This window comes from Vombatus ursinus, unplaced genomic scaffold (genome assembly GCF_900497805.2).
Source record: "Vombatus ursinus unplaced genomic scaffold, bare-nosed wombat genome assembly UNPS02014791.1, whole genome shotgun sequence".
Taxonomy (NCBI): Eukaryota; Metazoa; Chordata; class Mammalia; order Diprotodontia; family Vombatidae; genus Vombatus; species Vombatus ursinus.
This window is the reverse complement of record NW_020954569.1, coordinates 294,892-320,539: the sequence shown is the minus strand read 5'-3', so window position 1 is coordinate 320,539 and position 25,648 is coordinate 294,892. Positions and strand designations below refer to the sequence as shown.

Genomic DNA, 25,648 nt, shown 5'->3' with positions numbered 1-25,648 from the left:
TCTACATTGAAAGACTGCCAGTAAGGTGCAGTTTGTCTGTGTAAGAAGGGAGGAGGCATGTGGGAAGGGGAAACTGGGCATTGGGGGAAGGACAAGCTGATATGAATCAAAACCATTTGGTTGGAGAGGTGAAAACCTTTCAGTTTAATTCTGAGGCTTCCTTAAGTTGTAGTCCTCTTCCCAATGAGTGTGGCGTCATGAGATCATAAAGAGATGTAGCATAGCTGATGGGGTGAAAAATAGAGGCATTATCTCTGTCAGACTGGTTCTCTAAGTGACTTGATTTATGTCTTAGGGCAATTCCTTTAATTTCCCTGTGTGTCAGCTCCCTACCCTTTTGAAACAGGGAGAATTGTACTTGTTACTTCAGGAGGAAATTGTGAGGATTTGCCTCTGATGTGAACAATTTTTGGAGTCACGATCTGAAGCATGAAGCAGATGCCCATTTCAAAAACTCTTATTATTGTGAGGAAATGAACCGTTTGCCAAGTTCCTAGATTTTTAGGCAGGTTGGGTGAGGTTGAGACTGAGCAAAGGGCGTATTGTGTAGTAAGAGGAAAGGGATGTGGGAAATGGACCAGCAACTGACTGGGGATGAGTATCCCATTGTAGAAATCTGTCTTAGAGGCCTTGGGTCAAAAGTATGAAAGCTGTAAGAAGCCTTAGCAGTCAGCTAGAGAGGCAGCAGGATTAGTAGAGAAGAGAGTTGAATTCGGAACCCAAAGAGCCCTGGCTTCAAATCCCACATCGAATGCTTACTAGCTGTGTGACTGGACAAATCACTTGACCTCTGTGGACCTTGGCTTCCTCAGCTATAAAATAAGGAAAATAATACTTGTGGTACCCATGTTACAGTGTTGTAGGGAGGATCAAATGAGGCGATGCATTTAAATTACTGAATAAAAAGTCAGTAATTATTACCGAGTCCTTCATTTTATGGATGAAGAAACTAAGACCCTTCAAGGAAAAGTGACTTGTCCAAGGTCACAGTGATTGGCATATTTAATAATAATAATAACTACTATCTATATAGTGCTTTAAGGTTTACAAAGCACTTTACATCTATTATTTGTTTGGATCCTTATAACAACCATGTGAGGTAAGGACCATAATCATTCCTATTTTACAAAAGAGGAAACTGAGGCTAAGAGAAGTTGCCCAGGGTCATACAGTAAGTGTCTGAGGTAGGATTCTTCTCCAGAATGGGAATGTTGTCTGATGCTGGGGATTTATTTCCCTCTTTGAGGCAAATTTCTTTCTTTGCATGCCATTTTATCCTTCAAGTCATATGAAGAACATTTTTATTACCTCAGAACCACCCCCTTCTTCCTTGGAGCCACACCCACCCCACCCCCTAATCCGCTCCTAATTTCTGAATTGGACAGTTCTCATTTCCTAAGCCAGAGCAGCTCACACCTTGGTATTTTTCTTCTTACCCACCTCAATTCCTTCTAGATCCCCCTTCCCTTTTTCTCTTCACCCCTACCCTACCCCCACCCCTAGGAAAGCTATCCTGTCTCTAGAAAGGCACATACCATCCCCATACAAAGGAAACTACCTTGGACTACTTCTTTGTCTTTGAATCCATCCTCTAGGTTTTTTTTTTTTTAATTCCCAATTGTATAGTCTTCTTGGAACCTTTCCTGTCACTGAATGTCTGTCCCTGAGATTCCATCTGTTATACCTTTTTCATATTTGTTGTTTTGTTCCTTTTTTGAATTGAGATATAATTGGAAGAAAAATAAAAGATTTAGAATTTATCCTGTAAAAATATGAGGTCTTATTATTTCTGGTAGATAGAGGGAATTTTCAGTGAAGGTCACTGAATCCATTGATTAAGGATCAACGTGGTTGCTCATGGAATTGTGGAAGGAACCATGGTTAACTGCTAGAAAGACTGACAGACCTATGGGTCATGAATGAAGAAGCAAAGATATAGACTTCAATTCTGATACACAAAACTCCAAATTGCAAACAGTCAACAACCTTGTGGGTATAAATTCAGGCTTTCTCCCACAGTTTGTGTGTGTGTGTGTGTGTGTGTGTGTGTGTGTGTGTCTGTGTGTGTGTCTGTGTGTCTGTGTGTATGTATGTATCAACTTATTGTGAGTTACATTAGATTAAATCTTTCTAGTCACTGAAATTTTAAGTGATTGGAAAGCCTGCAAGTTAGAACCTACAAATTAATGCAAATAATATGTTCAAAAGCATAAAGATATTTGAAATGAAATAAAATGCAAATATTGCAAACCAAAGCTTTAGATTAAAAAAAAAAGATCATATTCTCTGCTGTCTCCCTCTCTTTGTTAGGAACATAATTAAAATTAATTTTGTAATCCAATGGTTAACTTTATGAATACTAATAAAATATACTACAGGGAAAAATAAATAGAAACATGGGACCTGTGCTTAGAGTTTATGTATCAGAGAATAGAATTCAGTTTGAGTCATGTTTCATTTGGAACATGTTGAAATGGATTTGAGTTTCTTATGTACCTGAAGGACCTTATAAGCTCTTTCCAGCAAATGAACCCCAGAATATTGATAGAGAAAGGTTCCAATAAGTAATTTTGTTGTTGTTGAATTGTTTCAGTCATGCCCGACTCTTCGTGACCCCATTTTGGGGTGTTCTTGGCAAAGATCCTGGAGTGGTTTGCCATTTCCTTCCCCAGCTCACTTTACAGATGAGAAACTAAGACAGATGAGCCTGAGCGACTTGCCCAGGGTCACACAGCTAGTGAGTGTGCGAGACTGGATTTGGACTTAGGAAGAGGAGTCTTCCTGACTTCAGGCCTAGTATTCTAACCAGTGTGCCACCAAGCTGCCCCCAGGTTTGTGTTAGATTATATCAAAGTCTTAGGTATTATTTCAGCTAGAATGAATAATTGTTCTAATCCCTAGATGATTTAGTACAAACAGTTCATGTTAGGAGAAGATGATGGGCATCAACTTCTCCAAAATTGCCGATTCTCCATTTAATTTTATCTGCTTTTCAGACTGAGCTCCTGGAATATGGGCTCCCCACTTTGGGCTACCTCCGAGGCTCTGTGACCTCGGTCTTTCATTGCTGGGCTTCCAGGTCACTGGAACACCAAGTTTTAGTGAAGAATGATGTAAACACCCATGTCGATAAACAAACAGATTATACCCCAGAGATAACTGCTCCAGAGAACGGCTCAGCTCTGTCACTGAAGAAGGGAGGCTTAAAGATTCCCAGGAGGATGAGTTAATGGGAAAATTCAAGCATGAACTTAGTCTGTACACTTAGCAAATGTAAGACACTGACAGAAACAGAGGCACCCTGTACCCCTCCCCACACCCTCTCCAGGCCATACGTATTGATGGTCTGATGTATTATGCTCCATCCAGACCAAATGGTGACCAAATGAAGGCAGTTTCTGCCTTCAACCATTTTGAGACAAGGCAACAAGATTAAATGAATTTAAATGATGATATTTGATGAATTCAAAGTGTAAATTATGCCTTAAACCTGTTGTATTTCTAAGATATTATTTAATAGAGCATGGGGTCATAGAATCTAGAGATAGAGGAGAGCTTAGAGGTTGTCTAGCCCAACTCCTTCATTTTATACTGGAAGTTGCTAAAGTCCAGGGAGTATAGATGGGAAGTATCAAAGTCAGGACTTGAACCGGTTTTCTATTGATTTAGTGCATGAAACTAGGTTTTGCTAGTAGTTGTGTGAGTTTAAATTCAGGGCAGTCAAGTGGAACTTTGTAAAATGGGCCCTTCCCCTCTCTAGCCATAGCCTTCAGGAAAGCCATTGTATCTTAGCCTATCCATCCGCATTTTCCCTTGTGACCCTTCAAGGTTTTTGGCTCTCAGAAGTTCTCTCTGTGGAAGCCTCCTAACCTCCTTTGCATCTCCAAGGTGATCTGCTCTAGAGTGTTCAGAGAAATGGTTCCTCTAACCATTAAAAAAGATATTTTGCTTCCAAGGCTTACTACTTGTATGAACTTGGTTAAGTCATTTAACATCATGGGTCATAGTTTCCTTACCTGTAAGATGAGGGAGTTGGACTAGATGAGGGTGGGAAACCTCTGGCTTCGAGGCCACACGTGGCTCTCTAGGTCCTCAAGTGCAGCCCTTTGACTGAATCTGAAGTTTGGATTCTGTCAAAGGGCCACACTTGAGGACCTAGAGGGCTATGTGTGGCTTTGAGGCCACAGGTTCTCTACCCTTGGAATAGATGGTCTCCCAGGTTTCTTCCGTCTCTAAATCTATGATTCTTGAACTTACAATGAAAACATCAAACTGTGAAGACAGAATAAACAGCATATTTAAAGTCCTTACCAGCTTCTATATCTCTGTGAATGGGCTCTAATTAGTGACTTTGAGGAGGGGTTAATTAGGATGACAGGCTATTTACTCTACCTTCTCCCACCCCAAATTCTTAGAGATAACCCCTCAGTCAGGTGGGGCCTCTGCGGTAAAGAACTGCTATCAGAGATGTCTTTGCCAACGTATAGTAGACTGGGGAGGCAGAGACAGGAACTAAGGTCATCCAATCAGATTGTAGCCCAATCTGTAGGAGAACAAAGAAATGGTATGATAGGAAAATTATTCTCTCTTAATTAGCTGGGGAGGAGAATTCATCTGAATCCCAAAATTAAGCTATTCTAGACCGCTTTGAAGACTCCTAAATCTGTATGCCCTAAGGAATGCCAGTAACAGGCCAAGTTCCTAATATCTCCATAGTGCTCAGTGAAAGGTTCTTGTCCAAAAGCCACCTTTGCCTCACGGCCTGAACTTTGACTTACTAGATGTTAATTTTGGGATAACATGGGTTCAGTTCTTAGAGAACTGCAGAATCTCAGAGTTGGACAATCCTTCAGACCTGTCTAAAATTAGACCAAAGCCCAGTCATAGAGGTCAAAACAGAGTGGAAACAGAATCCAATTGCTGTGAACACTGTTTTGATTCTTCATGGCACAACTTTACATTTTTATAGATTTAAGGGGAGAATGGATTAAGCAATAGTGAAAAAGAATGTCAAGGATTTTATAACATTTTGTAATTTTTGTGTTAACATTCTTAAATGCTTTATCTATGCTTTAAATTTGGAGACATTTGACCTTATAATCATGTCTGTAATTTCATAATAATGTGCTTGTTATATCAGTTCTAAGTATCAAGGTTACTCCAAGATGAGTTGGTCTTGCCCTTTTTCTGTAGAGTATATATAATTCAACACTTATTTAACTAAGAATCATTTTTAATATATTCAAAATAACTGGTCATCCAGCCTCCGCTTGAAGTCTTCTAATGAGGAGGGACCCTACTACCTTTCAAAGTGGCCTATTCCATTTTAAGGAGAGCTTTTCAAGTTTTTCCTCAGTTGGAGCCGAAACCCACCCTTCTTCAAGGGCTTGCTGCTAGTTCCACCCTTTTCTGGCCAAACAGAAGAAATCAAAACCATCTTTCACATAACCTCTCAAGTAAGAGAAGACTCGTTTCTGCCTCATTTTTCTTCAAATGAATCCATGTGCTATGAACATCCCTTGATATATGACCACCCACCTTTGGAAACACTCCAGTTTGTCACCATCATTCCTAAAATGTGGTGCTTAGGCTTGAATAGAAAGATAGTGTGAGGTTGGAGAAAGAGTGTTGGACTTAGGACCAGGAGAGGCTGGGATCAACTCTTGCCTCTTCTTTTTTCTAACTGTGGTTCTGGCCAAGTCACTTTAGCTTTCTGAGCCTCATTCTCCTTACCTAATAATACCTTTAGTGTCTACCTTACAAGGTTGAGGTAAGGATCAAATGAGATGATGTATGTAAAGTACTTTGCAAACATAAAAGTGCTATATAAAATCTGTGAAAAATGAAACTTATCCAGCAGGATTATCATTGCACTCACTTGAGTTATCATCATGCCTCTCTTGCAGTAGTCTAAGCTCATATTAATAGTGAGTGTTTCTATATCATGTTGTTGACTCATGGTGACCTTGCAGTCCACTAAAATCTCCTGATATTTTTCATAGAAACTGTTATCTTGTCATACCTCATTCATTTTATCTTTATGAAATTTTTTTTTGCCTAAGTAACTTTAGAGTTAAAACTATTTAGTTTCATCTTATTAGGTTAAACCTATCATTGTAGCTTACCAAGATGTCCTTGGATCTTGACTCTACCACTAAATACCTTAACTCTCCCTTTTAGCTTTATGTATCTGTCATTGTCCTTCATCTAAGTCATTGAACATAGAGTGAAGGATTGGTCCCTTAGATAGTAATCCTCTGGAGACCTTGTTGCACCTGTATATTAAGATACTCACGGCTACTCTTTGGAGGAATCCTCTAAAATCTCACCATACTATTATCATTTAATACGCATCTCTTCAATTTGTTCAGGATGCTTCCAAATCAAAGGGACACAAGAACGGTAAGCAGCAAGATCAAAAAAAAAAAAAACTTGCTAAAAGAACTGAAGAGAATCCATTCTCATTACAAATTACATATAATTTCTGAGGATTACTACTTATGTACACTTGGGTAAGTCACTTAACTTCTTGGGCCTCAGTTTCCTCATTTGTAAGATGAAGGAGTTGGACTAGATAGCTTCCAAGGTTCCTTCCATCCCTAAATATATGATCCTAGATCATACAATGAAAACATTACGCTATGAAAACAGAGCCTTGGGACCAATGGCTGTATTCTGATATGCTCATGTTTGGGTGAAATAAAAAAACAAAACAAAACAAAACACCTCCCTGTGCTATGTATGTTTACTCTGAAAAACTAACCTTGGTAAGGCTCTATCCTTATTCTTGTAAAGCTGACTTTCCAGGTAGGAAGTGGGTTTATATCCCAAGAATAGAGAAGCCAGCTCACAAGGAGGCCCACATACCTTATTGTCTTTCTAGATTTTCTATAATAAGAAGATGGCATAAGCAAGCAGTTTTCTAAAGAACAAAATAGACAAAAAGGGCACAAGAATATTATAAGTTAATAAGATATATGCATATGAGGATAGCAAGAAATGGTAGGAGAGAAGTATAAAAAAGGACATTATTCGAAGGTGCTTATAATAAATATCCATTCCTTTTGGTTTCATAGGAGAGGAATGGAAGAGATTTTCTAGGCTTGAGGGACAAAAAAAGGCAAAGCAAAGACCTAGGGAGAAAGATTGGTTGAGAGTATTAAAAGCAACAGATAGATAAAAGAGGATGAGGACAGAGAAAAGGCCATAGGACTCGGCAGTCAAGAGATCATCAATATCCTTGATAAGCCGGGTTTCAGTTGAGTGATGGAATCAGAAGCCAAGTTGCAAGAAGGCAAGAGGTGAATGGTAAGGAAGTGAGTGTAGGGCAATATAGCTTGATATGATAGCAAGGTAAGGTGAAGGTTTAAACAAAACCTGAGGCATATTTGTAGGTGGTGGGGGAAAAGCCAACAAATAAAAATATATCTGAAGAGGAGAGAGAAAGGAGGAGTCAATGAAGGGGCTAAATATCCCCAGAGAGGATGGAAAGATGCTAAGATTAATGGAACAAGTAGATGAGTTGGCCTTTGAAAGGTGAAGGGGCATCTCTTATTCAGATGCTTGAGCAAAGGGGGAGAAAATGGGAGGAAGGGTTTTGAGATACACAATATGGGAAAAGAAGAAGCTCATGACTTGCCTTCCATTGCCTCATTAAAATAGGAGGAAGCAAAGTCTTCTGCTGAAAGAGAGTGGGGAAGAGTGAAATTGGAGGCTTGAAGAGAGAAGAGATGGTTTGGAACAGCCACTGAATGATAGTTACTCACATTTTGTCAATAAGACTTTACCAAATTCAGTTAATCCCATCTCCACAACCTTGTTTTGTATTCATCTCCTCTTTCCATTCATATGGTCACCACCTTACCTCAGGCCCTCATCACCTCTCCTCTGAACTATTCTATCCTAACTGGTCTTTCTGATTCAAGTCTTTCCACATTTCCAAATCCTTCTTCTCATAGCCATCAAGAGAATCTTTTCAAAGAAAGCACAGGTCTGACCATATCGTTACTCCCTTACTCTTCAAAAATTTTCAGTGGCTCCCTATGGTCTTGAATCTAGTTTAGCATTTAAGGGCTACACAGTCTGGCTTCAGTCTACATTTTCTGCTCTATGTTATTAATTCCTTTCACATATTCTGGGTTATAGCCAAATTGTATTATTTGGTGTTCCCCAAATTAAATTTGCCATTTCCCTTTTCTATGTACTCTGTAGTCTGCTTCCCAAGTCCCCCACTGCCTTGGACTAAATGTCCCCCTTTTGTAGTTAGAGGGGCAGAACTTTTCTTGACTCCAAGGCAAGTCATGCTCAGCTATATCATGCTGTCTTACCTCAGAATTAATAGGATAAACCACAGAACTTTCTAATTTGACATACATCAAAGACTTCAAAAGAAACACAGATCAATCATGATTTTTAAAGGAAATAGACTTATGATTTTCTAATGTGACTAGAAATAAGTATACATTTTATGTTTGTATATATGCATGTATTCATGTAATATAGATTTATACATATTTTATATATGTATATATGAGACAGAGAGAAGGAGGGAGAGACATAGAGATAAAGAGAAAAAGCCAAAAGAAAGGTAGGGAAGAGAGAGTGAGAGAGACAGAATATGAGAGAATGAATAAAAATATTCATGCACTTGAACTGGAAAGATCATTTAGTTCAGTCAAAGGTAGTGTGTTTGTGGGGGGAGGGGGGCAGTGAACCTGGATGCAAAAGCAAACTCTACCACTTGCTATCTGTGTGAGTTTGAGCAGGTCGCTTCCTTTCTCAGTTTCCTTATCTGTTAACAGGGGATTGGACCAGATGGTCTCCAAGTTCCCTTCCGGCTCTAAATCTCTGGTTCTAATCCCATCCATAGAGTTGTGGCAGAGCTAGAGAACAGCAGTCAAACTGGTCCGGCCAGCTATGGAGACATACTTTAAAGGAAACCAAAAAAGGAAGACGTGCAAGATGATTCAACGTCCCTATGAGCTTGAGAAAGAAAACATACTGAGGATCCCTGCTTAAGATAACAAGGTTTTATCTATGTTCATTAGAGTAGTTGATGACAGATTAGTTGACTTTTGACTTCTGTGAAAGACTTGTCTTGTCAGCTGACAGTAAATATGAAGATATTATAAGTAGAAAGGAGAAATGTTCCTTCCCCAAAAGAGTTTTTAGCAAGAAGAAAGTTTGACACTCTCTTTGCATTTCTGGTCTCTTTTAGACACACAGAGGGGAGTTTTACAATAATTTGGAGAACCTTGCATAAAGTTTAATAATAATAATTAATATTTACATAGCACTTTTTGGAGTTAAATTTTTTTTCAGTGAACAATTCTTTATTCTCTCCCCTTCTCACCTTTGTCCCCACCCTATACACAAAAGAAAAAGAAAAACAAAACCTTTGCAACAGGTACGCGTAATCAAGCAACATGTCTAAAAATGCGTGTCCAATTCTGTATATTTAGTCTATCAACCCTCTGTCAGGGGGCAGGAGCAGCATTCTTCATTTTGGGTTCACTGAAATGATAGTTGATCACTGCATCGATCAAAGTTCTTAAGTCTTTCAAAACTGCTTTTATGGGGTTGCTATTGATTCTAGTACTTTGAGATTTGGAAAGCATTTTGGTTATATTATTTCACTTGATCTTTACAACATCCCTATGAAGTAGGAACTATTATTACCCTCAATTTATAGATAAGGAAACTGAGTCTAATAGAAGTGAAATGGTCAGTTCTTCCTGACTCCCAATCCGGCATTCTACTATTCTCTTTACTATGCCACCTAACTTTCATTAGAGTATGATGCTAGGGATGGCACTGCCATCTAGTGAAAAGGAACCAATAGACATGGGGATTGGGTTCTAGCCCTCACACTACCATTGATTAACCATGGGTAATCAATTAGGTAGGTCAATAAACACTTTTGGTTCTGTTATATTATGTAGTCATAGCAGAATCTCAGAATTTATTCTAGATCTTGAAAATAATCTATTTAACCTACTACTATAGTCCTGCTTCAATGGCCCATTTTGGCATGAAGATGACTCTAATTTCTCAAAAACTTTGACAATGTAAGTTCTGGCAAATCCTACAGAATTTTAAAAAAGTCAAAAGTATGGGCTGGGCAATGGGAAATATGATTCTGTCATTGGAGGATGAATTTGGAGGTGGAAGGGACCTCTGGGTCGTCTAGTCTAACCCCATCATTTTACAGATGAGGAAACAGGCTTAGGGAGGTGATGTGAGTTATTCAAGGCCACAGGGGCAGCAATAAGTAGCAATCTATCAATCAACAAGTATTCCTTAAGCACCTACACTATGCTAATGGCAGATTCTATATTAGATGTTGGGAATACCAATATAAAGAATGAGATAATTCCTGTCCTCAAGGACCTTACATCTTTTAGGGGAGACAATATGTGCCTATATAAGTATAGATTGAATCAATACAAGTGCATAAAGTAGTTGGTTAGGGCACCAGCAGTTGGGAGGATCAGGAAAGATTTCATGTGAAAGGTAGTTCTTGAGTTGTTTCTTAAAGCAAGAGAGGAAATCTATGATGCAGAGGTGAGGAGAGTCAAGAAGAAGGGTCATATTGAGAGATGTTGAGCTAGAAATAGCATGATTTGACAACTGATTGGATATCTTGGGTTTTGGGGTTTTGGTTTTTTTTTTTTTGCATTTTTTTGTGTGAGGCAATCAGGGTTAAGTGACTTGCCCAGGGTCACACAACCAGTATCAAGTGTCTGAGGTCAAATTTGAACTCAGGTCCTCCTGACTCCAGGACCAGTGCTCTATCCACTGCACCACCTAGTTGCCTCCCATATGTGGGATTAAAAAGAGTGAGTAGTCAAGGATAACACCAGGACGAAAAATCAGGGAGACTAGAAGATGGTGGTGCTTTCAAAAGTAAGGGAGAAGTCTGGTAGAGGGATGGGTTTCTTTGGGGTGTGAGTGGGTGGGGAAGTTAATGAGTTCCATTTTCAACATGAAATTGTGGTGTTTCCTAAACACTAATTTTGAAATGTCCACCAGAAGTTATGTGGAACAGAAGATCAGGAAACAGAGTGGGGCTAGATATATTGATCTAAGAGTCATCTACATAAGGATGATGATTCAACCCATTGTAGTGGATGAGTTTACCAAGAAAGAGAAAAGAGAAGAGGGCTCAGAACAGAACCTTGGAGCCTACCTTCAGTTATGGGGCATGATATTAGATGATGAGTCAGCAAAGGAAATTGAAAAGGAATGTTCCGACAGGAAGAAGGAAAACTAGGAGAGAATAATGTCACAAAAATGCAGAGGAGAGAGCATCCAGGAGGAGAGGGGAGTCAACAATGTCAGACAGTGTCAAATGTCCCAGAGATCATAAAGGATGTGTGTGTGTGTTACAAATGTTGCCTCATTTCATCCTCACAATGACCCTGCAAATAAAAAACATTGATTGTCTTCTATGTCAAGAATGGGGATACAAATACAAAAAGTTAGATATGTGACTATCAGGGTAGAAAATTCCTGGAAGCAAACATTTCTTTTGGCAGCATAGACTGGCATCTTTTTTGCAATTTAGAGCTTTAGAGAGTTGCTTGACTCACTGACAGGGTATGTGACTGGTCCCAGTCACAAGCTAAGATGAATCATAGGCAAGATTTGAGTTCAAGTCTTCCTAGCTTCCAGGCCAGCTCACATTCAACTACGCCCATGGCCTCTCACCATATACAAAATCAATGCAATGTCATTTTGTGGGTCAAGGCTTTGGTTGTGAGTGGTGGTAAAAGGTTTCATGTACAGAGTGATATTTGCATTAGAAAATACCCAAATTATAAATATGACCAGATAGCTCTCCATTTCTGTCAGTGCAACATTCCACCAAATCATACCAAGAAAACTGTTAAAACATAATCCACTGTCCAAACAGCTTAATGACTCACAATATTAGCTTATATTTATAAGTGGCTTAAGGTTTACAAAGCACTTTCCCCATGGCAGTCCAGTGATGTAGGTCTTACAAATCTTATTCTTCTCCCTACTTTATAAATGATGAAATTATGAAGGAGCTTGACCAAGGTCACACAGCTACTGAGTGTCAATGTCACGATTTAGTCTGGTGTACTGACTCTTGGAACCTAGCATTCTTTCCATTATATCACATGGCCAAACAATTGAATTTACATTACTGACATGTTTTTAAACCTAAGTTTAAAAACAACAGCGGCAGCACTCTAACACATGATTCATTTTCTATTGTTCCTGTGCCAGTATTTACTCTTCCATTTCCCTTTAAATTTAGTTATGTGGACTTTGATGCTATGAATAATCTGGGCATGATGGAAAAGCATTGAAGGTATTGTTCACGTTTACCTAAAATTCTCGTGTAGAAAACATTACCTTCACTGGATACATTGGGCCAGGCCTAGTAATGGTTATGAAATAAATGGTATTATTGACTGCACCTTTTTATGCCCCTTTCCCTCTCCCTCTGGCATCCTCCTCAACCAGTCAAGGTGTCTCTTTGGCCTCCCACTATTTTTCCTCACAAGTCAATCCCTGATCTAATTGTGCCTCTCAAGAACATCATGCTATAGTAGATAGGGGGCTGTCCTTGGAGTAGGAAAGGCTTGAGTTCAAGTCCTGATTTTGATACAGAACAACTGTGTAGCCCTGGGAAAGGAACTTAAACTCTTAATACCTTATTCAATTGTTTAAAATTCTAAGTTATATACCAGTGGAGGGCTTTTTCACACCAGGAATCTCCTTACACTGATGAAATCACAGACCTGGGCCAAAAAACCTCTCCAACAAAACAAAACAAAACAAAAACCCTAGAACCTCAACACTCACTATTTAAGACCTGAAGGAATGAATTTCTTAGTGGTGGAATTTTAAGTACCTTGAGATATTGTAAGGAGGTATTGGATGGGAGTGGGGAGTTTCTCAGGGCTTCTTAAATGATTAAATTTACTCCATTGCTTACTCCACCTATTTTAAGCAATATTTCTTCTAATATTTTCAAATTTGGAGCAGAAATCTATGGTATATGAGCAACGGAAAACTAAGCTCGAAAGAATAGAATTTAGTACTGTAACCAAACTTACAAAATGAATCTGACATAAATGTGTAATATTAAAATAGTACCTACAAACAATTACAACTGGCATTATTTTTACATATCTGAATCAATTTTTTAAAAAAAAGTTTTCTCTTTTTTAAATTCATTCCTTAAGACTTATAATCAGAGAAACTTAAAGTTGAGATCATCTTATTCAGCCTCTTAACCAGGACAGCAGTCTTGTTATAATCACCCTTACATGTGGTCTTTTCTTCCATCTTCTTGAGCACTTCCAGTGATAAGAAACTCATAGCTCAAATTGTTGGGAAGATCTCCCTTATACTTAGTGGAAAACAGTCATTTTATTCCTCTTTTCCTCGGCTCCCCTAACAGTTCTTGCCCCTAACTCCCAGCTTCCACTTGGCCTGATTAACTGCATCCAGAGCTAAAGAGTCACTTTCTTATTGCTATGTAGCACCAATTAAATGTCACCCATTCATCCTAATTCTCCACAGGAGTCTGATTGCTCTTCCACATGATAGGCTTTCAAATATTTGAAGGCTGAATCATTGAATTATCAGTGATCATGGGTTATGATATCTAGAGCTGAAAGAGACGTAGGAGATGATCTGGAGCAGGGGTTCTCAAACTTTTTGGTCTCAGGACCCGTGTACATCCTTAAAAGTGATTGAGGATGCCCCAAAGAGGGTATGTTTATGTGGGTTAGATCTATCAATATTTACCATATGAGAAGTTAAAACTGATAAAATTCTAAAATATTTATTTGTTAATTTATTTAAAAATAACAAAAACCTATCACATTAAATAATATATTTTTATGAAAAATAGTTATATTTTCCAAAACAACAAAATTAGTGAGAAGAGTGGCATTATTATACATATTTTTGCAAATCTAATGTCTGGCTTAATTTAAAACAGGTGGATTCTCATATCTGCTACTGTATTTAATCTGTTGCTATATGATGTTTTGGTTGAAATATATGAAGAAAATCTGGCCATGTACAAATATATAATTGGAAAAGGGAGGAGTAGTTTAATAGGCAAACAACATCTTAGTATTAATATGAAAATGATTTTGACATTTTGGATATTCTGAAATGGTCTCAGGGACCCCAACCCCACTGGTTCTCAGACCACACTTTGACAACCACTGATCTGGAGCAACATCTTCATTGTACAGATGAGAAAACAGGCTCAAGGCAGTGAAGTGACTTGCCCAAGGTCATATATGTAATTAGTGTTACGGTAGGATTTGAAACCAGGTACTTTGACTCCAGAGCCAATATTCATTCCAGAGGTCACCTAGTCCAACCCCAAGATAAACCATGAATCCCATTCCTTTCAAATGGTTTTCTAGCTTGAATACTTTCAGTAACAGGAGATTTACTTACCCCTGACTTAGTCCATTCCATTTTGAGGTACCCCATAGCCAATTAAAGGGTACCTCTAATTGTAAGATGTTTTTTCATATTGAGCCAGACTCTTTCTTCTGGGAATAGCTACCCACTCATTCTGGTTTTGTCTTCTTGAGAAGAATAATTCTGTCATTTCTTTTTCCACGTGACAACTTCTCAATTATTTGAGGACAGTTATCATACACATTCTCTATCACTATCTCAATTCTTATTTTCATCTCCAGGTTCAACATCATCCTTGTTGATGACTTTTTTTTTTTGAAAGGGCTCCTCATCTCCCATTGAAACAAATCTTATGAAAACAAAACAAAGCTAAACAAAATACCTTTTTTTTTCTGTCTCAGCAGCAGCTACACACACACACACACACACACACACACACACACACACACTTCATATGATCCTCTGGGATTCTCCTTTTTGTCCCCTTTTCCTTTCCACCATGCTATCCCCAAATAATGACCTGATCAGCAGGACTTAGAGCTGAAAAGTCACTTTCTTACTGGTATGAGGCCACCTCATATAATGAAAGACCCCTGGATTTTGTGGCTACTTCCTTACTACATAAAAAATAATCTCATGTCTTCCGCCTTCCTTCCAAACCCTCATTAATCCATCCTCATTATCATCCCACATCTCTCCTACCTTTTGTGGTTAAACTCCTTGAGAAGACCATTTACAATAGGTGTCTCCACTCCCTTTCCTACCTCATCATTCAACTGAAACTGCTCTCTCCAAAATTATCAGTGACCTCTTAATTGCCAAATTCAGTGTCCTTTTCTTACTCCTCATCCTTCTTGACCTCTCTGTCATCTTTGAGACTGTTGATCACCCTCCATTCCTTGATATTTTCTTCTCTCTAGGTTTTCTGGACACTAGTCTCTCCTGATTCTCCTCCTACTTGTCTGACTGCTCTTTCTCAGTTCCCATTGTTGGACGCTCATCTGGATCATGCCCTCTTATCATAGGTGTCCCACAGGACTCTTTCATGGGCCCTTTTCTCTTCTATTTCACCTGGTCACCTCATCAACTCCCTTGAATTTAATTATTATCTCTAGGCTAAAGTTTCTCAAATCTACTTATCTAACCCTCACATCTCTGTTGACCTACAGTTCTACATCTTCAGCTGCTTATTAGACATGCAACGAGTGGTATCACTTTGTTATAATTTATAGAATTGGAATCAGACTTGAGTTGGAAACGTTTCTCAGACACTAAGCTGTGTGATCATTTAACCTCTCTCAGACTCAGTTTTCCATCTCTTAATAGTATTCATTATTTTTATTTTATTAAATAGTAATAGTTATTACTTGCATTTGCTCCCCCTCATAGGGCTATGGTGAGACCATTTGAGATAATATATGTGAAGTTCTTTGCAAACCTTAAGGGCTATTCAAATGATAACTATTATTAATAATTATTATTATAATTGTATACCTCATAGCCCTTTGTAAAGTGTGCTGTGATCATTTCCTACTCAGCCTGGCTTATCTTCACCTGTAGGAGTAGGGAGAAAACTGTAGCTTGGAGAAACAAAGACAAATTTCATCTTTGTCTTAATTTTAATTGGGAATGCTTTGTTTGTATCCAACTATTGGGAAAGATACAAATAGTGGCCAAAAGAATAGCTGTGCCCTGTGGCAGCTTAGTAGTGACACAATAATTAATAGCCAGCTTCTTGATAGAGAATATCTCTTAACTTAAACAGGAAGAGTAGGAAGTAACAATTTTCACCCCTGAACTTTCCTTCCAAGATTGTAGGAGTTTAAAATGAGCCTTCAAAGGCTTACTCCAGTGCTGGATTCTCCCAGTGGGGTCAAGGTGTCTCTAGTTATGTGAGTAGTATGCATGTGCTGGCAAATTCTATCAAGGGAGAAAAGATTCAAGTGTGGGCTCCATGGCATATTGTCTGTCTACTGAAAACCAGATTAGGTAATTTTGGAGAGACTCATTATCAGAAATATGACTAGCAAATAATAATTTTTTGGGGGGGCACATGAATTCATGAAGGCTATATATTAAGTAATGGTAGGGGCCATATTGGTGGAGAGCATACCAATATAATACAGGGCCTTGAAGTTAAAACAAAGAAAAAACAGAACAAAAAGAATAGCAAGATGTCTCTAAGGGATTATTCCCATCCATGTACCTACCCTATGGGCTAGCCAAATTGGCTTTCTTTCTGTTCCTCCTACATGACACTCCTTCTCCTCTGTCTATAACTTGAGAACACTGCAGTTCCCTCTTGGAATCTGGTTTCCTTCAAGCTTTGGTTCAAATACTATCTTTTGGTTAAGGTTTTTCCTGGTTCTTTCAGCTATTAGTGCTTTCCTCTTAACGTTATTTTATATCTGCTTTGTTTGTGTTTTGTGTATACACACACACACACACACACACACACACACACACACACACACCCTTTCAGATCTGGCAGTTTTGCTGATTATAAAGACAAATGTGAGATGAATGTGCAATACACTAAGAAATCAGCCTGAAGAGACAATGCACTTTTACCTACGCCCAAGATGGCCTCCGTGTCTTGTTTCCCAGTTGCTCATTCATATAAGACTAACAGGAGAATTTGAGAGTTAAAAACAGGGGAAGAAGGGAACTGTTCAAAGGACATGAGCAAGCAAGAAAAATGACTAGTTATAACAACTACATGGAAGAATGCTTCAAATAACTAATAATCAGAGAAATGTAATTCAAAACAATGCAACTTTGAGCCTTTACCTAAGACCCAGGAAATTGACAGAGATGACAAAAGATGATTTTGCAGGGATTGTGGAAGAACAGGCACACCAATGACACGTTGGTGGGGAATTAATGCAACCATTCTGGAAAGAAATTTGGAATTATACAAAAAAAGTGGCCAAAATAGCCATACCCTTTGCTTTGGAGATTCTATTAATAGACATGTGCCCCCAAAAGAAAGCCTATATATGTCAGAGTATTTGTAACAACACTATTGTGGCAACAACTAACTGGAAACAAAGTAGGTGTTCGGTGATTAGGGAATGTCTATAGAAATTGTGAGTGTGAATGTAATGGATATTATTGTGCTATAAGAAAAAATGAATATGATAAAAAAGAACGTAACAACTTACACAAACTGATGCAAAATTACTTAGAGTCAATAAAACAACATATACAATGATTATAATAATGCAAACGATAAGAACAGTAATCATACAACAATTAAAAATGAATGTTGCAATATTACAAAGAACAAACGTGGTCCCAAGAAGAGATATGATAACATACTTCCCCTGATTCCTGTGCAGAGTTTGGAGGCAGGGTAGAGAAGCAGCATTACAAGTTGTTGTTTGGTTTTTCTTTTTGACATATTATTGATTTTGCTGATTTTTTTTCCTCTTTGTTTTTTAAAAAAATACTCTTTGTTATAAGGGATGGCTGTTTGGAAGAAAAGAAGGGTCTAGAAGAGGAGGAAATTTAGGTGATATAAAAAAACATGACAATAAAATTTTATTTAAAAACTGGGGAACCTTGAACCTCAAAACTGTCTTTCCCCCAAATATCCATTGGCTGGGTGTGTTCTAAATGACAGAGATGAATATCTGGTCGATGTAATGGTAGATGACCATAAGTTAGAGTAAAATCTCTCGCTGAGGGGAGCTAACCCTCAACTATGACAGCTACTCAAAAGAAACTTCAAAGCTTGTGGAGGGAAAGAGAGGTTAAATTTTGCTGCTACTTGGGGAGTAAAAAACTCTTAGAGCAAGGCCAAAGAAATAAAATTAGAGAAGCTTCTCCAAGTTCTCAGCTAAGAGTCATTGCCTTTGTACTCTGCAAGAATGCAGCTCTACACTGTCCAGGAATAACCTCAGTTTAGGAGAGGAGTGACCCAACTCAACAATGGAGAGGCACAGCTTTGGAGCAGAGCCATTTTTCTGACATAGGTTCGATGTCCGTTAGCAAACTATTTAAGAACAAACCCCAAGAAAGAGAAAGGACAATGAGACAATGATATAATGAGTTTTCTTGGTCACATATATTCCCTAAACATATGCCTCATTAACATGGTATTTTAAATTTATGTTCACTTTTCTTGCAGATGTGGTGTATACTGGGGAGAGAGTAAGCCCCATGTTTATGGGCGGACATATTATAAATATTGTTCTTATTTTGCCTTTTGAGTTTTTTTTAGGAGTTAATTGAGTCATCTGGCTGATTTGTTAATGGAAAATGTATTGGTAGGGTCTTAGTAATGTAGCTATAGTAGTGTAAGAAGCCACCCATAGAGTTACCTCTAGAACTATGAGAGCAATAGCAGCTCCCCTTTTGGATCCAATATGTGTTAATGAAAATTGAGAAAGTGAGCCATTTTGTGTGCTGGTAAATGTTTAACCAGCTCTCCAGGGAAAAATGTATGCATGACATACTTTTAAATTTAATGTGCATTATTATAATTTTCTCCATCATTTTATTAAGTCTAAACAATCAACACAATAAATTTGTAGAGTGCGAATTTCTGAGGTGTAAATACTTACACTGAAAATTTGACAATTGATTCTCATCAGTTGATACAAGTTGGCCCCAGTATACCTCTAGAGTAAGATGAGAGAGAGAGAGAGAGAGGGAGGGAGTAAGAGTAAGTAAAGAAGGAGGAGGACGAGGACCATTACATACATACATATATATGTATGTATAGTTCTCTCCATTTGAATATAAACAACTTGAAAGTAGGAACTGTTTTACTTTTACCTTAGTATCTCCAGAACCTAGCACCATACTTACTACATAGTAGGTGCTTAATAAGTCCTTTTTCAGTTGGATGATTGACTGATTGATACAAGAGGATTTTGAATCATCTAGTCTCAGGACCTAAAATAGCAAGGTCAGTGGTGGGTTGTTTGCCATTTGTAATGAAATGTTCAACATAGGACCATTAAACCTGGAATACTAAACCTCTGATGAAAGTCTAGGTTACCAAATGACATCCTAAAGTTGTTTTTTCTTTTCTTCATAGACAATTCTGGGTTTAAAATGGACTTTCTCAGTACAGCTAATGTTGAATTCTGCTTGGATGTTTTTAAAGAACTGAGCAGGCACAATGTTGAGGACAATGTCTTCTTTTCCCCTATGAGTTTGTTCTATGCCCTGAGTATGCTTTTGCTGGGTGCCCGAGGCAACAGTGCAGCACAAATGGGACAGGTATGTATGGTTTGGGATAAGTGTTTACCTATGGGCCTTCAGGAAATTTCTTCCTGAGTTAAGCCCGTCAAACTCATCACATTTCACAATTCATGCCTCTTAAACAAGAAGAGGTAGCTTTAAAGGCAATATACTTAATAGAACTGTACTGTAGGAGGACATTGGAGTGTCCCACTCTCATAGCTACTATCAAAAAGGGCTGGGTTAGCTTTTGAGCTGGAGGTGTCTGTCTAACTTCAGTCTAGAAGTTAGTTAGTCTCTATTGCTTTCCCTAGGGGCAATATCACATAATAACAGAGAGTTCTTGGGGTTCTCTGTTGGAATTTTCTAGGTATTTTTTTTAATCACTGGAACTAATCCTTCTTTGTGTGATGCTCAAAGCTGTATGTCTGGGTGTGGGGTAGAGATGAGATGGGGATATGGGGAGTAGTTGCTATCAGTAAACTTCTACTCTTTAAAAATGTCTTTGTAATAAGGGTTGCCGATAAGTTGGGCATTATTCCTGACTGAGGCAACTATATTATGATTATATACATGTGTGTATATATAATATTTATATCTACCTATATGTAAATATATATTTTTACAGAAACATCTCACTTCCTTCACCAAATCACTGCATTAATCAGCAGCACCAGTAGAGAGAGAATCAATGAATCAGCAAGCACTGATTTACTAATATTATATGCCAGACACTGTGCTGAGCTTTGGGAATATGAGACAAAAATGAAACAGTATCTACCGTTAACTTTTGTAAAAACGGTCTCCCATCTACCTGTCAGTAATAGATGTGTAGCAGTTGGTCTCGATTTCACGATGAATACCCTTTTCTGTCATCCTTGCCTAATCCAGTGAACTAGATGCTGGACAGAAAATACATCTGATAGACCTTTAATACATTTCAAGGCTCTTAACCACTTTAGTTATGTCCATACTTCTTTGTTCTTTATCCTTCCCCTCTCTATAATGTACTTTTGGATTATTCCTTACTTGAAACCAGGGTGTTGTGATAAAAGACACCATATACTACCCTATGTAATTGTGGATATGCCTGGCATAATAGCTACTGCTATCTAAAATATTAATATATCAACATGGCAGAGTTGTTTATAATGGATGACCTCTATGTATCCTTCCTTTATTTCCTCTGAAGTTGATCTCTCTCATCTTAGGTGTTACACTTTGGTTATATGAAAGGATCATCAAATCCAGAGCTTGGGAAATCTTCTAAGGTATGAAATTGTTGTTCAATGGTTTTAGTTGTGCCTGACTCTTTGTGACCCCATTTAGGGTTTTCTTGGTAAAGATACTAGCATGGTTTGTCATTTCCTTCTCTAGCTTATTTGACAGATGAGCAAACAGGTTTAAGTGACTTGCCCAGGGTCACACAGCTAGTAAATGTCTGAAGTTGGATTTGAACTCATGAAGATAACACTTATAGGAGAGTCCAGGCATAGGTCAGATGAAAAGGCCTGTGGTCCTAAGGGTTCATCCTCAGGGCAGATGTCAAGGACCAGGAGTCCTTAGGACTTGTGTGTGTGTGTGTGTGTGTGTGTGTGTGTGGATCTGCCTGAGGCCCACTACCACTGGGAAAGGAAGAGTGGCCCTAAAGGTCAATGTTCATACAAGAGGAGAAAAGGGGAAGGCGGAATTTCAGGAAGATATGATGTGGCCTGCAACAGGGAGGGCAATCTTACTTGGCACCAACTCTGGCTGGAGACTTCCAGGTGTTCCTGATAGTGTCTGGGGAAGCTTCAGTTGGGGAGGAATCTAGACATGTTTGTAGGCAGTGAAGGGGAGTCAGCAGATAAGATATTGAAGATAAATGAGAAAATGTGAACGATCAGTGAAGTAACTTCCTGGAGGCAAGAGACGGGATGGGATCAAGGGTATAAGAAGGGTGTAAGTATCACGATTAGCCTTGAGAGCTTCCCAGAAACTATAATACAGGCTTATCAATTGTGACATGGAAGGCAGACAAGAGATATATGTTCTTTTTTTTTAAAGTCCAGTTCAACTTGGAATTTATAATGTTTGATTAAATCGACACAAACCTAGCATTGGTTGTCAAGGAAGCTGAGAAAAATGAGGAAATTGCAACAGGAAAGTGAAGTGTGAAATGATTGACCAGGAACAAAGACATAAAAACCTGAATTATAATTCTTAGTTCTCCAAGTTCCTCAGCCTGGGCAAGACTTGTTTTTGTTTTTAAATAGAATCTCTTTTTCTATAACCTTCAATATCCTGAGTATTTGAAGTAAGTCAGTGTGGTTATACCTTTGTTTCCATCTTGCTAAGCACTTTCCAGCAGCCAAGGGTCAAATAACACACCATTCTTTGTTTAATGATATTTCAGTGTGGCATAACTGGAGGGATACATTCAGAGTTTCCAGCACTATTCTCCCGGATCAGCCAGTCGGATAGTAATTACACACTCAGTATCGCCAACAAACTCTATGGGACAAAGAACATTGAATTCCATCCAGTAAGTACATAAGGAATGGTTGTATTCATGGCAAACAATGGAATCTCCTACCAAGATATCTGGAGCCACTGAGCATTTTTATCATCATTGATTTGTGTTGACTAAATTACAGAACAATGTTTAAAAGTTACTCCCAATTTAAAGTTGGATCTGCATTAAAAATCACCTGAAAAATTAACTTCTGGAAAGACTATATATGTTATTCCCCTTAGGTTGACTAGTTGAAAGGCAAATTTGCATTGGGTCTAGAAGACTGACCATAGGGTCAAGAAGACATGGGTTCAGCTCCTGCCTATGACATATACTGACTGTGTGAGACCCTGGGCAAGTCACTTATTCCCTCAACACCACGGGCAACTAAGAGTATAAATTGCGGAACAGTTGCCTATCTGTATTTGTAAAGGGGATTTCCTCACTGAGAGCTCCTATGCTGATGAAATCCTCACCCCCCCCCCAAAAATGTTGACTAATAAGTGAAAGAAGAACTAGAAAGCATGAAATCAATCTGGCTCCCCCAAACAAAATAAAGAAGGATAATAATCTGTTTTCCCATTTCTCTATCTTCAAATGTAGTTTCCTCTAGAGCAGAGAACATTGTAGGTTGGTGAAAAGAGCGCTGGACCAGGGGCCAGGAGATGTTAGTCCTGAACGACTGTCCATACATGTTCTTGGGCATGTTGCTCCTCTGGTTTGCAACAAATGCCATATAGGAAGCTAGCAAAGGTCAAAGATGTAGAATTTTGAGTTGGAAGGGAACTATTTCCTTCTTGTACAGAACATAACAGCAAGAACAATAGCTAATATTTATGTTAGCACTTCAAAACCTGAAAAGAGTTTTACATATATGATCTCCTTTGATCCTTACAACAACTTGATGAAGTAGGTGCTATTATTTTCCCCATTTTACAGATGAGTAAACTGATGTTGAGAGAGATTGGGTAAATGCTGTGTTTTTACTATATGCTGGCTATACAACTTGGCTCCTGCCATCCTGCTTTTGAGTGCAAAACAACGTGACTGGACATAAGACAAACCCCAACAGCAAGTTGTTACCTCCACAAACCTTCTTGTCACTGTTTTTGAAGTCCCTGGATCATCCAGTATAATCCATTTATGTGTACATCGCGGTACATGTAAGAGACAAGGGACTCCCCTTATTTGTTGTTTTTTTCAGTTATGTCCTACTCTTTGTGACTTATTTAGGGTTTTCTTGGCAAAGATACTAGAGTGGTTTGCCATTTCCTTCTCCAGTTCATTTTACAGATAGAAATAAACTGACACAAACAGGGTTAAGTGATTTGCCCAGGGTCACACAGCTAATAGTTTTCTGGGGACCAGATTTGAACTTGGGTCTTTCTGACTCCAGGCCTGGCACTCTATCTATTACACCATCTAGCGGCCCCTTAGTCTGTCCCCGAAGCTTGCCTACCCAGAGGATTCTGCTCTGTATGACTTTAGAAATCATCTGCTTTAACCCTCTGCAAATTGTGACTGACTCTTTACAACAAGGAGACAGCATAGTTTTGTGGAAAGTGAACTGGCCCAGGACTTGGGGAGATCCTGGCACTGGGGCCTCCAATTAACCATGTATATTCAGGCAAATCACTCAGCCTCCTTGGGCCAGAGTCTCCCATCTGCAAAATGGGGTTAATTATACTTATGATACCTACCCCACCGGTGTAGGAAAGTATCTCATGAGCCCAATGTAGGGGAGTCTATGGATGTACTGTTCTGTGTTTTGCCCACGTGTGTCCACATGGGTGTGTCTGGATGTGGTTCATAAGGAGGCAAGAGTAGATATTTCTAGAATCTCTTCCCCCACCTCACCCCCATCTTTCCTCAAGGGACACACATGTTACACTTAAAATACTGGTTTACTATGAGCTATGCTGATTATTTTAAAGGGCTTACTGCGCTAGTGGCTTTATTCTCATTCTATCTTTATGATTTTTGTAAATTTGTCTTTTAAATTACAGCAATATTTAAGTTGTTCAGAAAAGTTCTACCAATCCAAGCTGCAGACTGTAGATTTCCAGCATGCTCCAGAGGAAACCAGGAAAACGATTAATGCCTGGGTTGAAAGTAAGACCAATGGTAAGCTCGAGTCATGTTCCAACTGCTGTACTTGCCAAGTTTCTGTCTACATTCTATATCCTCAAGAATGTGGGCAAGTCTCCTTCCCTGAGGAGGTGCTGAAAGAGGCCGGCAGAGAGAGGTCAAGGCCCTTGTAATTCCCAACAGTGAAGATATGGGCCAAAGACAACTGTTAGATACTGAAGGGATATTTCCGAACGGCCACTACAAAGGGCTGCTTTATGGAAGAAAGAGTTGCAGGATACAGATATCTCTGTCTGTGACTTCTATGATTTATTTGAAATGCTAGCTTTTCTGAAGTTTCTAGAATGCCATAGAAGAAAGGTCACTGAAGTAGGAGTCAAGAGATAGAATTCCTACGTTTCAGATTTGCAGGGTACCTCATAGGCCACCTGGTCCTATTTATACCCGAACAAGAATCCACTTCACAAAATCCTGGAGTACTGGTCTTGCAATTTAGAATTTGATATAGATTCTAATCCTAACTCTGCTAACTCTGTGATCTTGAGCAAGTCACCTAACCTGTATGGGCCTCGGTTTCCCTACCTGTAAATTGAAGGAGTTAGATGATGTTGTCCAGTTCTAATGTTCTATGTTCTTAAAGATATTAAATTTTCTCTTTTTAAACTGAGCACATAAAGCTCTAAGACCTGGGTGATCTACAGGGAAAATAATTAACTCGTTTCAGGAGCAGATGTATGACTATAAGAGGAGTTTTATGAAATCTGAAAGGCCCTGTAGCATCCTCTGAAAGACCTCTGTCTCTTCATCTGTAAGTTGAGAGAGTTATTATTAGATGTTCTCAAAGTTCCCTCTTAACTCTAAACCAATAAGCCAATAATTTCATGAGCCATTTTTCTAGAGCTACATATAAAATTGTATAACATCTAAGTCTCTCATTGTAGTATGATGAGTTAGATTATAACATTTAACTGTGAGTATGGTCTTTGTTACTGTTTACACAGACAGCTTACTGCTAATATCAATTACAACAGATATAAGCAGGTCCTAAATGAAAATGAGGTCTGCCCCTGAAGACCTTGGGAATGGTAATAGTACCACCACTATCACCAAGATACAGCTCAGTGTCTTGGAACATGACTGTACTTCCCTAGCCATAGTACTCTATGTAAACTCAGGAAGGATCTGTGATTTTGTAAGTGCAGGGAACTTTAGGTATGAGAACTCACTTGACTAATACATGGTGGGATTTCTCTATGATTTAGTAGATAAATCCTAAGAAGTAGTTTGAAGGACCTAGATGGTTCAATGACTTGCCCAGGGTTACAAATTGAGTAAGGTGTCAGGGCATGATTTGAGTCTAGGTCTTCCTGATTCCAAGTCTAGTACTCTGACTATTAGGCCACACACACACACACACACACACACACACACACACACACACACACACAC

The 25,648-nt window shown here is 38.7% G+C and overlaps 1 protein-coding gene across 6 annotated transcripts in view; it reads left to right on the top strand.

The window, feature by feature from the left end:
• The window catches only part of LOC114048038 (serpin B11-like), a 42,115-nt gene that overhangs the window by 1,676 nt on the left and 14,791 nt on the right, over positions 1-25,648 (top strand). For 4 of the 6 annotated variants that reach the window (XM_027869036.1, XM_027869037.1, XM_027869035.1 and 1 more), the window contains 4 exons: positions 19,472-19,656; positions 20,829-20,888; positions 22,013-22,141; positions 24,118-24,235. In XM_027869036.1, coding sequence (XP_027724837.1) covers positions 19,489-19,656; positions 20,829-20,888; positions 22,013-22,141; positions 24,118-24,235 — 475 coding nt within the window. In that variant the 5' untranslated portion in view covers positions 19,472-19,488. Of the gene's footprint in view, positions 1-6,371; positions 6,513-19,469; positions 19,657-20,828; positions 20,889-22,012; positions 22,142-24,117; positions 24,236-25,648 lie in introns of all 6 variants that reach the window. The other 2 variants (XM_027869039.1, XM_027869038.1) reach the window with 2 other exon arrangements.